General features: G+C 38.1%; 1 protein-coding gene across 1 annotated transcript; it reads right to left on the bottom strand.

The window, feature by feature from the left end:
* Nucleotides 1-9382: 9382 nt before the first annotated feature.
* LOC146145573 (uncharacterized) lies at nt 9383-13649 on the bottom strand. Its single transcript, XM_083390007.1, has 2 exons — nt 12440-13649; nt 9383-10709 (listed from the first exon to the last, which is right to left on the bottom strand). The coding sequence occupies exons 1-2, from the start codon at nt 12699-12701 to the stop codon at nt 9916-9918; spliced, it is 1056 nt and encodes a 351-aa protein (XP_083246133.1). The 5' UTR covers nt 12702-13649; the 3' UTR covers nt 9383-9915.
* Between the last annotated feature and the right edge of the window lie 1195 nt (nt 13650-14844).

Below are 14844 nucleotides of genomic sequence, written 5' to 3'. Positions count from 1 at the left end.
GTCTCAAATCTTTGTGGAAAAAGCAACCAAAAACCAGTGGTTCGATCAAAAACAGATTTGGTAAGTACGATTTGTTAGTCATTTTTAGGACGATTTACTTTAAAATATAGTCAAATACTAAGTGTGTTTGTAAGGGGAAGGTAGGTCTTTCCTGTAACAAGTAATGAAAGCGCTTAATTGTAAATATAGTAGAGATCTTCGAAACATAATGGCTGGACGTTGTAGCTGATCGTATAGAAAGAATCCCGAAGCCCAAACAACAGTAGTAGCATATTGTAAACGTTTCAAATAATTAATATGAAGTTGTAAACAAATCACCATTTAAAACGTTCAAACTATGACAACTATAGTTTCTCCGCGTAATACAGAATATTTATCTTCCAGTTATAATACAAAAGTTGATTTATAACAAAAATCAAATCAGGGTTTGCCTTTCCACCTAGATATTGCTTTCTGTAAGCTATAGACAATACGTAACGCCCTCTTTGCATTCTACGCTGACTACCGTGTTCAGTTCGACTGCATAGCGGTAGCTTCCTTGCGGATTGCAAATTTATATAGGTAAAAGGTTAAACTTGCGACCACGACTGCCCAACACTACACCAAAGTTCAATGTATTACTGATTACTGACACAGCTCAGACGAGAAATGACCGGGTACCATTGTAGGATATCACGATTGTCACGTATAAAAGCCACCCGTGAAACAAAGGCACGTTAAGGTTAGATATACCTACTTTTTCCTGATGAAGCACTGTAGTGCGAATGCTTATCAAAAACTAATAATTATTGACAAAATACAATGCTTATCAAAATTGCAATGCAATTTGTCGTTCAACAGTGCCACCTGATTTCCTGATTAGAAAATAGACAATTACGTCATCAACAAAGATTGCTTAGGTATAACGTGCTTTTTGTTTTACGTTAACCGTATAGACTCCAGAGTTGCTCAAGTGACTTAAAATGGAACTTAAGCATTAAATTAAAATAACAGAAAATGAGGCCGATGAATTCGCACTGCTTAAAGCCCTTATATATTCAGTGCGAAACATTCAACGATATGTACAGAACATGCACAATGTATAGCTTTCAGCTTGGTATACTAGTTTGACAACAACAAAAACAGCTTAGGTACGCTATGCACGAATCTGTAATGTAGCTTGAAAAAACAGCTTGTGCTATATATTCAATTTACAGAACGATGTACCGGTACATTATAAACTATCGAAATAGAAACTGCAAGGTTTCTACACGAAAATCAAGCACGGATTTAACTTCCTTAAATTGTCAAACACCTTTTTGTCACGAATGTGAAAAAATGGGTCCACACTCAAATTAATCGCACGATTTTAATTGCAATACTTTTAAAATATTTAAATGATTGTTGACATTGCAGCACTAGATTTCTTAAAAAATATACCATTTGTTTAACTTAATTATAGCACCTCCTACAATGTCTTAGAGCAGTGTTTCTCAAACTATGTCCGCGGCACACTGGTGTGCTTCCAGAGAATATAAGTGTGTCGCGAAACTTCATAACGCAAATAGACAATAGACATGCCAGCATGCGGAACTTAATGTCCTCTGGAAATATGATAATACTAAGGCATTTACGGATCGCCTTGTATTCAGAACAATTGTCAATTTATGATATTATTGTTTGGTAGGAAGTGTGCCGCGAATATTTTTTTTACTGTGCCGCAAGCCAAGAAAAGTTTCACAATCACTCGTCTAGACTGAGTGCTGCTTGCAATATCGCACAGTATTGTATAAGGCGTGCATTGATGCGCATATGACAGAAGCAAGTGTTCGTATTGCAGTTTGTTAGGTTGGTTCAAAACCCAACCAAATACAGTTCTTGCGAGACAAGCATTTGAAAACCATATAGCCGCAAGCCAGAGGTTCGCATTCAAATAAAGTACGTATGCAAACCCTGGCAAAACCATAATTTTCCGACTGAGGCAAACGCCGGTTCTTGTGGTACATGGAAATAGGGGGCGAAAAACCAGCCTCAATATTACTCATAGCGCGTACAATCAAATCTATTCAGAATTCGACTTTGGCAACGTGTTATGGCTGCGAGCATTTAACTTTAGCTCATCGATCAAGCTTTGAGCGCAGTTGCCCTGCTATGACAAACACAGCGTGTCGTTGTGCAAAACAACATTTAGGAATACCTGAGCAAGTGGTTCTCAACTTTTTCTTGCCAGGTACCAACCGGGTACTTTTTACTGTCGCTCCGTTCAACCTATATATACTTTAAAATAACCATTTCGCCCAAGTTTAGCTCTGTGCATATATTTTGGAACTTCTGGCAGTTGTATAGTTATCACAAAAGGTCTTCGCGTACCACAGGGTGGGAACCACTGCGCTGTTGACTTCACACGGCGGCTTGCTCCGTCACTGTTCTGTTCGAGCTTCGCTTTCGTTTTTTTCGCTCGTAGGCGTCGGTGTTATGCCAAGGCATGAGCCACAACTTCCAGTTGTCAAAGGTCAGGATGACCGCGATCAAGCTGATAATCAAGCCGGTTCCGAAAGCCGCGTTGCGAATGTAGGACATCGGGCTGTTGTTGACAATCTCGACCACAACAGCCATGCCGTTGGCCGCAATGCAAACCGAACAGGTCACCACGGCGCGCTTGATGAGCGGCAGCATGGTCGATGAGTGGAATCCCTGTTGGTGCATTTGCTTTTGGTGCAGGACCATTGGGTAAATGAGCAAGAACATAAGCCACACCTGGAAGACGATATTGGTGACGCCGTACACAACCCACCTGACCGTCGATTCGGCGTCGTTTTGCGTCTTCAAGCAGCCGTGGTCGGTCGAGGCGTAGGTAGGAGAAAAAAAGAACAGGCAAAGGTTGGCCACGCTGATCAAAGCAAAGTAAATAATCGAGCTCTGACTGAACTTCAGCAGCCAGTGGCTGATCATCGCCTGATTGACTGTGTTCGAGTAAAAGAGAGTGTAAATCCGCAGCCAGATAATCGAATATGTCAGCGATATGTTGAGCCAGGCAAGGGTGTACTCTATCCTGTTGTAAACCTGACAGTACGGGTGGAGACTGGAATAGGTGACCGGTAGCTGCAGCACCACGTAGGCCAGGATCAGCGTTGCGCTTGCTATCTTCGAGAGATTGAAGAGCTTCGTCACAAGCGGACTGTCCCCTGTAGCTGCGGATTAAATTAAAAAAATATTATTGGGTGTGATCAAGACTGTCAGAATGTTTTTCCTGCTGTGCTTGTTTCCAGGAAGAATGTTGTAATAAATATACTCTGCCAAATTGTTGAATTTCGTGTTAAGTTTATCTTAAAAACGTACATTAGCAGTGGCGCTGTCATAAAATGTTTTAGTAGAAGCATTGATCTAAGTCAGTATTTCTTAAACTATTTTACTATGCGGCGCACTGTAGACCTCTGAATGTGGCGACGCACCTGGTAAACGAGCGCGAATTTTAGTGGTATTGCTCTTTTTTATAAATAGGCCAAGAAGCCGAAAACAATGGCTTTCTTTCTTCCTTTTAAGCGCTTGTAACACGGGCAAATGTTTGAAATTGACCAGATTTCAGTAGTTTTATTTTTTAAACCAAATTACTTGTTTTGCGAAACGAACTAAAGTTATTTTGCTAACGAACTAAATTAGATTTTTTAAAATCAATTTTGCAACACTTGTTTGACATACAAATTTTGGTAGGGTATTTCCAAGTCAATCCAAAAAGCGCAAAGTAAAGCTATTCCTTCTTAAAACATTTCAAAAAAGTGGAAATCCGTTTTCAATCTCGATCGGCGCTTTTGACGCAACATCAATGTCAATCTTGTCAATGTTAAGTTCTCACTTACATCTGAAGTTGTGCTTTCTGCACGAACTTAGGGAAGCGACCGTGAGGATATAGGTGGTGACGATGATATCGATGAAGACCACTGCTAGACTGATTGATCGCTCCTTCCTAACCAACGCGATATCGATAAAGTAGGTGACGTTGTTGACAGTGATATTGTCGAAACCTCGGCCCGGCATTATTTGCGCGTTCGCTGCTCTGCCCCAACATATACAGGGTGTCACTACACGCTTGCTGCAATAAAGTTGAAACTTGAAGTTTATACAGAGATGGCAACATTTTATAAAACAGTGGTTCTCAACCGGGGTGCCACGGTGCCCGGGTGTGCCATTTCTAATGCTCAAGGGTGCCGATTGGTATTTGAGAATTTTTAAGAATCTGAATTTTGCTTAACTGGTAAGCTTCTTCATAAAACCATTTGTGTACGATTAGAGACCATTATATCAAATAACATTTCCACGTGTTTTAAATTAATTGTGTTGTTTCAGTTCCATTTAGAGGGACATTTAAGTAAAATACTCAACGAAAATTCAAGTCGGAATGCCGAAAATCTATTTATTATTTTTGAGGGGTGCATTTAGCCATAAAAGGTTCACAATCACTGTTATAAATTGACACACTTCTACACGTCGACAGATTAAACCAAGTTGTACATCAACTATGTTACACCCCCACGTTCACTTTATAGCAATCTTATTGTTCACTAGCCAACGTAACAGTAACCCGACGTAACAATGGTTTTGGAATTGGCTTTGTTTTCTTAATTGCCATGTTTGCCGTAATGCCGTTCATTTGCTAAATAAGTTTGAGAAGTAAGCTGTGCTGTACCTTGCTAATTAACTAATTATCGGAATTTGCGTTTAGCGAAAATTGGAAATAAGCATATGTAAAAAACTGAATGTAATTGAATAGACCTGCGTCGCAGAAATAATTGGTAAGTTTAATTTACTTTTGTTGCTGATTTAGGGTTTATCCTAAACAATGTTCCAATACGGCTGTAGCTTGCTATTTTTGACAACATATTTATTAATCACACTAAGCTGCTCAGTAAAATTATGTACAAAAATATACTAAACACCGGATTGACGCAAGATAAAAATAATTTTAAACGATTCGTTATTAAAATATGCATTTTGTTGCATTCAAGTGACAACTTTCAAAAATTGTTTTTCTATATATTTGTACCAATCTAACCAATGAGGAAACACTGGCAAATAATAGTATGAAGTTCGTTTACCTTTACTTCCCCCGTTTAAAGTAATAAAATCAAATCCGTGTTGAGAATTTTACTCTTTGTCTTTTATAACTTTTAATACAATAGCTTTATCTGCTGCTTTATAATTAATCTTTCTCGCACCCTATCGAAGATGACTATACAATACATAGGCTGCAAAACCGATACTAACGCCGGCAGCATTGAGCTTTGCCTATTTCAGCTCAAAGCGAGGCCCCTTCTTTGAACGCAAGCGAGCCGATCTAATGTTCACGCTTTTGTCAGCAGCAATAGGAAGTGTGCCCCAACATCAGACACGAATCATAAATCCCCTTAGCTTTTGGAACTGTACACAGCACAGTGTGAGGCTTGACAATTCATTTGAACTTCCCAACATAAAATGTAAATTAGAATGAAATAGCTTTGCCGTTAGCCCGTCTCCCCAATACAGGGATTACCAATATATTTGACGATATGTCACTTTGAGACAAATGGACGGTGGTGCCCAAAGTTGGATTAATTACATTAATTCAGTTCAATTACAATTACAATTACTCCCTTTAAATGTTTCAATTACATTACAATTATAGCTACATTAAAAACTGTAATTAATTACATCAATTACAATTTCTTGACATTGAAACTTCAGTTTTCCCAATATCAATGTATTGAGTTAAAATTTAGCAAATTACAATTACATTTAGAATTACACAGAATGAAAATGCCTCAATTACATTACAATTACAATAACATTAAAATCTGTATTTAATTACATCAATTACAAATTACAATCGATCCAACTCAGGTGGTGCCCTTAGGCCTACCAGCATTTTCGATAAGTAAATTAGTAAATTTACAATTTTTTTGTTTTTTGTCAAAAAATCTAATGCTTTGCAATATGGTTGGTGTATAATGTGGTAAATAAGTTATTTTAAAATGTCCTGCGTACCAGTCAAGTCATTTGTAGGCCTATAGTAACTTAAGTCTAAGATAAGTCGTTTTAAACAGCAAGTCAAGTCCCCGCCAAGTCATAATTTTACCCAAATCCAAGTCAAGTCCTTCTTTATTGTAAATTTGTTCGATTCATTATGAACATAACTTAACTAAACAATAACAAAAAAGCAGCATTTTACAAGATAATTATTTTTTTACATGCAATAACCCAATTTAAGGCAAATAACCCAATTTTATAAAATATTGTTTAATCAAAACAGTCAAGTCACTATTACCCAAAAGAGTTAAGTCGAGTCGAGTCATTTAAAATCTGTAACTTAAGTCAAGTGATTGATGTAAGTCATTAGAACACCGTTGTATGGTGAGTAACATCTATCTAACCTTTAAAACCAGTTAAACGCAATGTGTGTCTGCTGCGCTTAACTGTTTGCGTGATATCAATTTAGCTAAACGGAGCCAGCAATCACCTCATAAACATCGTTTTGTTTAATTAATGCACCAGGTTCCCTTTTTTGGTCTATATTGGTTTTCTTGAAAGACAAAAAGACAAGTTTAAAATGGTCAAGCTATACCAAAACCTTTTTAGCATAAATAGTATAATTTTGTGACTGTCTTATTTACTTGCGTCGTTGACTCTTTAGTGTGGTTAAAAGTATCTTAAGGGTCTAAGTGACCAATAGCCTATTTTTTATGCATAGGCAATGGCGTTTGTTCCAAAAACTGTATTTTAAAAACGTGCTTCGAATATATTACACCAGGCACCTGGCATCTCTCACCATTGAATTTTCTCATTGGGGCTACTCACTACTGAAACATGACCGATAGCACCACTTTATGTGACTTTTGTAGTTGGTAAACGGATCCTTTCTATTTGAATGTGTGAGGGACTTTTTGGTTTAACCATTCTTTCAAACGACCCCTGTTACGACTGAGAGACACGTTTGGAGTGCGCGCTTTACGTAATAGCTGAAACGTTTCTCTTAACTTAACGAAACTATGATAATGTCAGAACTGACGATAATGCTAGTATTACGCGATTGGGGTTAACTGCGTGTTGTTTTTTCATAACGAAACGTAACAAGAGAAAATAAAACAATCCGGCGTTTGTGAAGCTTTACTCATATGCCTGCCGTCCGAAATCAATACGGAACAAGCCTATAATTTAAATTCATAGGTAACATTGTATTATACATTTTGCTTTGTTCAGAAACACAAGAAATAAAACCTGGCAAAGGGAGGCGCCAAGCAATTCTTGTGGGTCGCGAGCTCTACTCCAATTTTTAGCGTTTGTGGTGATTTTTGGTTTCGTTTCGTGTTAATTCTTTTTCTATGATGACCTATGGCCTATACTGTACATTATAATTACACGTGTGCCTATAAGTAACTGAAGAAACACTTTTCGGTTTTGTAATTTGCGAGCTTCGCTACTAATTAAAAAAAGTTTCTCGGTATTTGGTCTATAATCGCTACTTTTTACGACCGATGTGGGCTTAGTTTTAGTCAGAATTATATGATGTGAAAAAATTGTACAAGTTCTGTGAAAAGTTGAACATTTGGATTGCGCTTAGCGCTGCTAATTTGTTGGTATACTTGTTGTCCATGTAACAAGCAGCATAAGAAAAAAAATAACCGTTTGATATTTTTACCTTATTTAAAAACGCGGTTAAAAAGCAGGTTGAAGGCCTACAATGCATCAGTACGTAGACAAGACCTAAGAAGTAAATTCCGTAACATGATATTATAATGGAGCCTACAACGATTCACTCTCTAACACCTACAAAGTTTTAGGTCGCTCAATAGTAAAAAGAAACTTATATAGCATGAAATAAAGCTAAATTATTATGCATTTTTTTATTGGACCAACGGTCAATTTGACAGGCAGTTTAATCCGGCCCGCGGTTTATTATTCTTTGACACGGCCCTTTTTTATTTTAAGGCTCATTTTTTCTTTCTTTTTAAAAACTTTCTATATGTTTGGTTGAAACATATACTGATTCGAAGGACGGATTTATGTGTCCGCCAAACTCCATTTTTAACCTGTTTTAAAGAATAAAATGGAAATTGTTTTCGCGTATTCAGCGATTTTTAGCTAGTGGGTTAACGCCCCCTACAACCTAATAAATGCCAACATATTAAGCAATGTACATATACTTTATCTGTGCTCAATGCATTACGCCCCCTCTAAATTTAAATCAAAGTTTGCATTTTAGACAAAATAGTCGCGATTTTCTCGCGCTTCGCCCTATGCTTTGTCGCCTTTTCTTTATCGACTTAAGTTGTACATTTGCGCACAACTCCTAATAATAAGAAGTCTTTAGCTTACTTCTTTTAAAGCGTTATAGCATGACATATCATATTGCGTGTATTTAAAAGCCTATTTTCGATGGCCCGACACAATATTTTATGTTTCACATGCGGCCCGCAGTAAAATAATTGTTCACCCCTGTAATCTACAGGTATGTCCACCACGCAGTAATTCTAGTGTTAAATTGCCTTGTTAACGGCGTTAGGATAATTAGTCACCTGAATTGTGGAAGGCCTAGCTTCAATATTTTGTCACTTTCTATTAATCAACGATTACACGATCTTCAATTTCCTGCAACAGAAAGGGCGGCAGGCTATCTTTGTCTACGGCGGGCTAACTCCTTTGCTTAGCTCTGAGTTCATAGCAAGAAGCACTTTTTTCTCTTTGCAAATACTTTATTTTTGCGAAAAAAAAACAAATAACAAAATTGCTAGTTAAAGTAAAAAAACAAACGTTGTTAAACTTCCGTACATTATTAAATCGTTACATTACATTATTGAGACTCTTGTGAGTAACAAAAACAGGTTTTCCAAACATCTCTTTGAAAGATAACAAAATATTTTTTTTTTATTTTAGAAAACGAAATTTGTATCGCGTGAAGGGATAGTACTGATCGTTTGACAAATTCCACGTGAAACGTATAACGCAAGACATTTTTCTAAACGTGAGATAAGAAAACAGCCGACCAATCTTTCAAACAATATTTTGCTTTGGCAAATTTGTATCCCAGCGATCAATTTATAGGCTTTTACCATTTCATAAATTTGAAATTTCCAACATTTAACAAATCAGTCCAACACGGGACATCGTCAAATTAAACAGTTCTGACGTGTTAAGTCAAACGAGTAACCACCTTGAGAAACAGCAATTTTATAGAAAAAACATAACGACAATGGATGTGGAAATACAAATGTTACTCAAATATACCGATTTAATAATGGCTTCACAATTCCTAAAACCGCTATATGCCTACATGGAACTAAACAATGGAGATGGTCTAAAGGTTGTAAAAAAATTGAAAAGTACAAAAATTTAGCAGTCATTTATTTATCATTATAAACTTTTACTTTTACCGTTTCTTTTTTTTTTTGGAACTTTCTTAACACCGGCGCAGAAGTAGGCTAACTGCTGGTAAGAATCTAGGAAACAGTTGAATGTTTAAGTTCGGAATGCACTTTTCAGCTTTTGCTGTAAATACGTGGAGTACGGTTCGCAACTTACTTTAAAACCTGCTAAGGTTACTTACTTTAAAGAATACTACAAAAAATCATGAATTAAAAAAGACATCCAATGCACAAAATTTGCCGCAACGCTGTTAAGTTTATTCCCGTAATGCGTGAGTACCCCATGGTGTTTGCACCAAACGACGCATAATTGAGCTTATGCTGTAGTATTTCAGACACTATTTTATGTAAAACAATTCTAGTAAAATACCTTACGCCAATGAATGCTACATTCTGTTGGTACAAGCAATTTCACATTGAAGAGTATCTAGACTCTATAGTACCAAATCATTCAATCGATGATACATACACATATGTGTTTGACAAATTTAGCTCTTCTGAAGCTTCTTTTTGACCAACGAAACACAAACGACGTCGGCACAATTCAGCTTATGCTGTAAACGTGCGTAAGTACGGTCCGGTTCCGGCCCTGAAAGCTTCCCAGGTTCGTGCGGCGGCGAAAGCAGGGCGCAATGCGTCGGCGCCAGTCGCCAAAGGACAGCAGCAGGGCGACCAGGTTGATGACCATATTGCAGCCGTACACCGTGTGTCTGGCGTAGTTCAACGATTGGGTGTTGCTGATAGCGTACACGGCGTTGATCGTGTCCGACACAATGCAAATGGCTGCGGTTACGAAGGCGCGCCTTATAACCGGGATAATTGCCCGCGAGTCAAAACCGTGATGGAGCATATGCTTGCGGTGCAAGTACAGAGGATGTACCATTAGGAAGAGCAATGTGGCTTGGAAAATAACCGTCGAGGAGACCAGCATCCCCCATTTAAACGCGTTCCCGTCTTTGCTTTGTAGTTTGAGGCAGCCCAGCTCCGATGTCTGGTAGTCGGGAGCCGTCAGGAAAACTGTGGAGATGGTGACCATCATCAGAAGAAGGAAGACGACGGCCAGCTTGCTGACCAAGCGCACCAGCTTGCTGCTCTCCTTCCTGATGAGCGGGTTGCTGTAGAAAACAGAAAAGACGCGAAACCAAAGCGCGAAGTAGACCGAGCCGAAGGTCAGGATGCCACACACGGTTGTTATGCGCAGCTGAACGCCGCAGAAGGGCTCGCGCTGTGGCACGAAGAGTGGCAGCTCGACCAGGAAGTAGACCAGGATCGACCAGGCGCAGATTAGCGGCAAAGTGTTGAGCAACGTCGCTCCGTTTTTCTCGGGACTCTGTTTTCCTGTGAAACGTAAAGGTGCGATTTTTTTTATACAATGTTGGCATAGAACAGGGTTTCTCAACCTTTTTTCGCGGCGACCCAATTACTAAGGGTAAGTTTAACAGGGAAGCTTTGGACACTCAATTATCTTCACTAAACTTTTTGCAAGGTTAACTTAAACAAAGAAGAAATAAGATAGTGGCATTATTGAATTCGAACAATGCGTAATGCTTCGGCAATCGTCGTAAAATTTGGAAAAAACTTGCCAAAATTCTCTATAATTAAAAGAAAAAATTGCTAAGATTCTCTCCAATCTCGATAATTAAAACCACATAAATAACTTCAGCCGGCGACCAGACCAAACCCAATGTTTGGTCGCGACCCATAGGTTGAAAAACACTGGCATGTATAGAAGGATTGTTTTGGGTTTTTCTAATTTCCTGGGAAACTTCCGTTATAACTCCCGTTCCATTGCTTTATACTTTCGCCTAATAAAGTCTTTACCTTGCTATGTTTTAATCTAATACCAAGCTTGTTCTTTCCACCAACAAATCGAAATAAAAATTAAAAAAAAATCGTTTTACGGGTTCGAAAACGTTTGAATCCTAATGTAGCGCTTAATTTCGTGGTTTTGTGTCTATTTTAAAATCAAAACAAATCCGTATTGCAAAGGTTTCATTTCTCTATTTAGGAAATAACCGATTATTGTCCTAAACAAACCGTTTTGTTTACCTTTCGAAACAACCCCAAACCCCCCTAGTAGCATAACAAGGAATTTCCAGACGACTTTCAGCATCGCACGAAACGGACTTTCCACATTCCTTACCAAGTTTCGTGCGACTTACTAATAGTTCTTGTATTCTAAAACCCGTTTTGTAAAGACCTTGTTTTATTCAATGAAATATATTCAGGTGTAGGCCGTTGAAGTCGTTTTGTCTGACCCCGCATTGTTCCTTATTAGATATTACTAATAAAACGAACCTCAAACGCATAGTATGATCTATTGAGGAAACAAGTGAACGACAAAGCGGTTAGAGATAAGATGAAACTGTTACCGCTTTAAGCAGCGCTGACTTTACTTATTTATAAACCAGCCTCGTCCTAAGTGTAATTCCAGTCCATTTGCCAAACAATAAAATGGAAAAGCATTAAAAGTGGTTAACTCGTCCAAACCCTATCGAATGTGAGAACGACAAAGACCCAACAAGTGAAAGGCACAATAATTCTCGTGCAAAAATTAGGTGAAAAATATTTAATAAAAACACAGTTTAATGAGAGTCCATTTGTTTAAAAGACTCCAAGTGAACCATTTATATGAAAAACTAAAATCAATTAATTTTTTCCAAAATAGCTAAGTTAACATTTCAAAAAATTAGTGACCTAAATTAGGGATGGGCAACTTTTTCTTAGTCGCGGGCCAAAACCAACCTCCAAAACGTTTCTGCAGGGCGTTATAAATTTTAGCTGACAATTATGCATTCAGATACAATGAGTAGGCTAAACTTCCTTTGTCGATAGTTCAAATACAAGGTAGACATTACTCCTTAAGGCTGAAAAATGTTCGCATTTACCTAATTGCAATAGCCAAAAAATATTAGAAATGGCCTATTACCCATTTAGTAAAGGAGGTGAAAGCCGGATGATATTTATTGACCTATGCGGGCCATAGGTTGCTCACCCCTGGCCTAATTCATTACAACGATATAACTATAAAATCTAGCACCTCCAACTTCTGTACTTGTCGTACTTACCAGTACAACACAGTCTTTTCCTCCAGCTGAAACAACTCAGCGCTACAATGATGTAGAGTACAAACGCGGAGATCGCCACCGAAAACACCATGGATACGAGCCACATTGAATACGCGTTTTCTTCAGCTATCGCCAACAAGTCATCTGCGGTTTCGTTGTCGTTTTTGACAACCAGCCGTCGAATGTCCTCTGCAATGCTGCTTTGGTAAGTTTCGTCGTTCATTTCGAGAAGGGTTAGTACATTGGAGGGCTCGGCTGCCATCACCGGGATTACTTTCTCATTTAAAAAGCAGCAATCGTGTTGTTTTAGCTCTACAGCCTAACCAAAGTAAAAGTTAATTAGGACTTTGTGTGCATGCTGGATATAAATAAAATCTCACGCACTTTTGTAAACTTTTACGCTATTTTGAGTCATGTATACGTATTGGTCGACGAATGTCCGGGTGTCTTAACTTACCAGCCTACGCTATTTTTCTGATCCAACCAAAGCATTCTACTACTCGACAGCTCTCTTAAAACGTTTAAACTCATTTAACACTAATCCGTTATCAATATAATTAATTGACATAGTAGGCTGAATTTAACATATTGCGTCACACTCGATGGGTTTCCTACGACTGAGATGACACTAAATTAACCTAAACAATTTTATTTGTTTGGCAAAGAAGACTAAACTACAACATCAACATCGTAGACTGAAAAATACATATATATCAGTAAATGGTAAACCAATCGAGTAATTTCAAAATTTTAAACGGCAAAATCAGAATTGAATTTTTCATGACAGTTACAATCTTTCTAGAAAAGGCCTAATCAACATATTATTGCCGAAACCTCGGACGCCAAGTGTCTGCGCAATAAAAAACATAAACGTTGCTATTGCCATACAGCACGCAGTCGGGTCAATATTTGTCCGAGACGGAGTTGGAAAACTTGCGTTCACCCGCGACGCATCGCAATTCACAAGGGCCATTGAAACGCCCTCACCGTGACACTGTTTACCAGATTCCAATGTGTTTTCTCCGCTGCGCGGAAAACACATATGTAGGTATTAAAACACTCCGAAATGTGTTTCAAACCTCGCAAACAAACGCTACTTTTTACTTGTCCATTTCGAAATGCGCTGTAGGCTTCCTTTTGGAAACCTGGGTTGTATTTTTTACCCCTTTATCCAGTGGTGATCACCGTCTAACTCTATTCAGTGGAAGCTAACTGCCTTTGTTCGTTTTGTGTAGTTCTTCTCGCTTAGGTAAAAATAAATCGGAGCCGGCAGATTTTTAAGTGCGCCTGAAACTAAACCTCTTGCTGCACATGCGACATGCGTGGATAAAAGTTCAAAAATAACTTTGTCGTATCTTATAAAATCGGTTTCGACTGACTGTCTCGTTGGTATGTCTTCATGTTTTTAAGGCATTTTTTTACTTGTATTTAATATTTGTTAGGCAAGATTTTGTTAGCCATCCCTTTGTTTCCTTTATGTCGGAGTCTTTGAGTTGGAAGCGGGATGTTTCCTTTTTATGCGTTTTGTATTGGAAATCGAATCTGGCAAAAGCTCCTAATTGATAAACAAACATTGAGCCCTCGCTGGGTATTGGAAAACTAAAATGTTCCTCAAACGTAGCTATTTAAACAGGCCAGTTATACATACCATACCGGGCATATAATGCAATTAACATTTTTTTGAAATATATCTGTCTATATGGACAACCCCATTTCTGTGACGAAAGTTTACCGACAGAATCTCAATTTACAATCCACCTTGTTTTTGTGGTTCAATCCGTTAAACTGGTCGTGTACAAACAACTTACTCGTATTGTCTAAATAATTTTAAATACGAAATTAATTCAATCTAAGGAGACTAAAAAAGGCGTTTTGGTGAAATCGTCATATTTTTGTATCTTCTAATATGACTGACGTTGATTACGACTAAATTGACTAAAGAATATTCGTATAGTTATTATAGTATGACATTATCGAGTTAAAATCACAAAACGTAGAAAGTGAGCGTCACCGCAGTCCAAACACAGGCAAACCCGAATGACTTTGTTGAAACAAAACTATGAGATGGATGCGTAAATATTTTCCGTCAGTTGAAGACGCGCTGACGCCGGCATTCCAGCACATTACCACCTCAAAAACGCAAAAACACATCGGTTGGTTTGGCCTCTGTATTACGTAGTACTTGCAACTTCGAAAACGATAAGCCGATTTTACTAATGTTGCACGGAATGTGATATTGCAAACCACCTTGACCCTTGCACGATAAACGTAGACCTTAATTATATCTTAATACGGACGAATTACAACGAATGAATAACAAGATTCATTTGAATTAGAAAACACAGACGATGCCTTTGCTGGCGAGATATATTAATATATATCTTTTACGATCTTTGAATAGTGTC

The sequence above is a fragment of the Ascidiella aspersa genome, chromosome 5 (genome assembly GCF_963924565.1).
Source record: "Ascidiella aspersa chromosome 5, kaAscAspe10.2, whole genome shotgun sequence".
NCBI lineage: Eukaryota > Metazoa > Chordata > Ascidiacea > Phlebobranchia > Ascidiidae > Ascidiella > Ascidiella aspersa.
The sequence above is the reverse complement of the archived record's forward strand: the minus strand, read 5'-3'. Positions and strand labels throughout refer to the sequence as shown.

What these genes read in the sequence shown, in the direction of transcription:
- LOC146145573 (XM_083390007.1), bottom strand. Translation starts at nt 12,701, where the DNA reads ATGGCAGCCGAGCCCTCCAATGTACTAACCCTTCTCGAAATGAACGAC. An exon ending in GAAAAGACTGTGTTGTACTG is followed by an intron (nt 10,710 to 12,439) that starts GTAAGTACGACA and finishes TACGTTTCACAG; the next exon opens with GAAAACAGAGTCCCGAGAAA.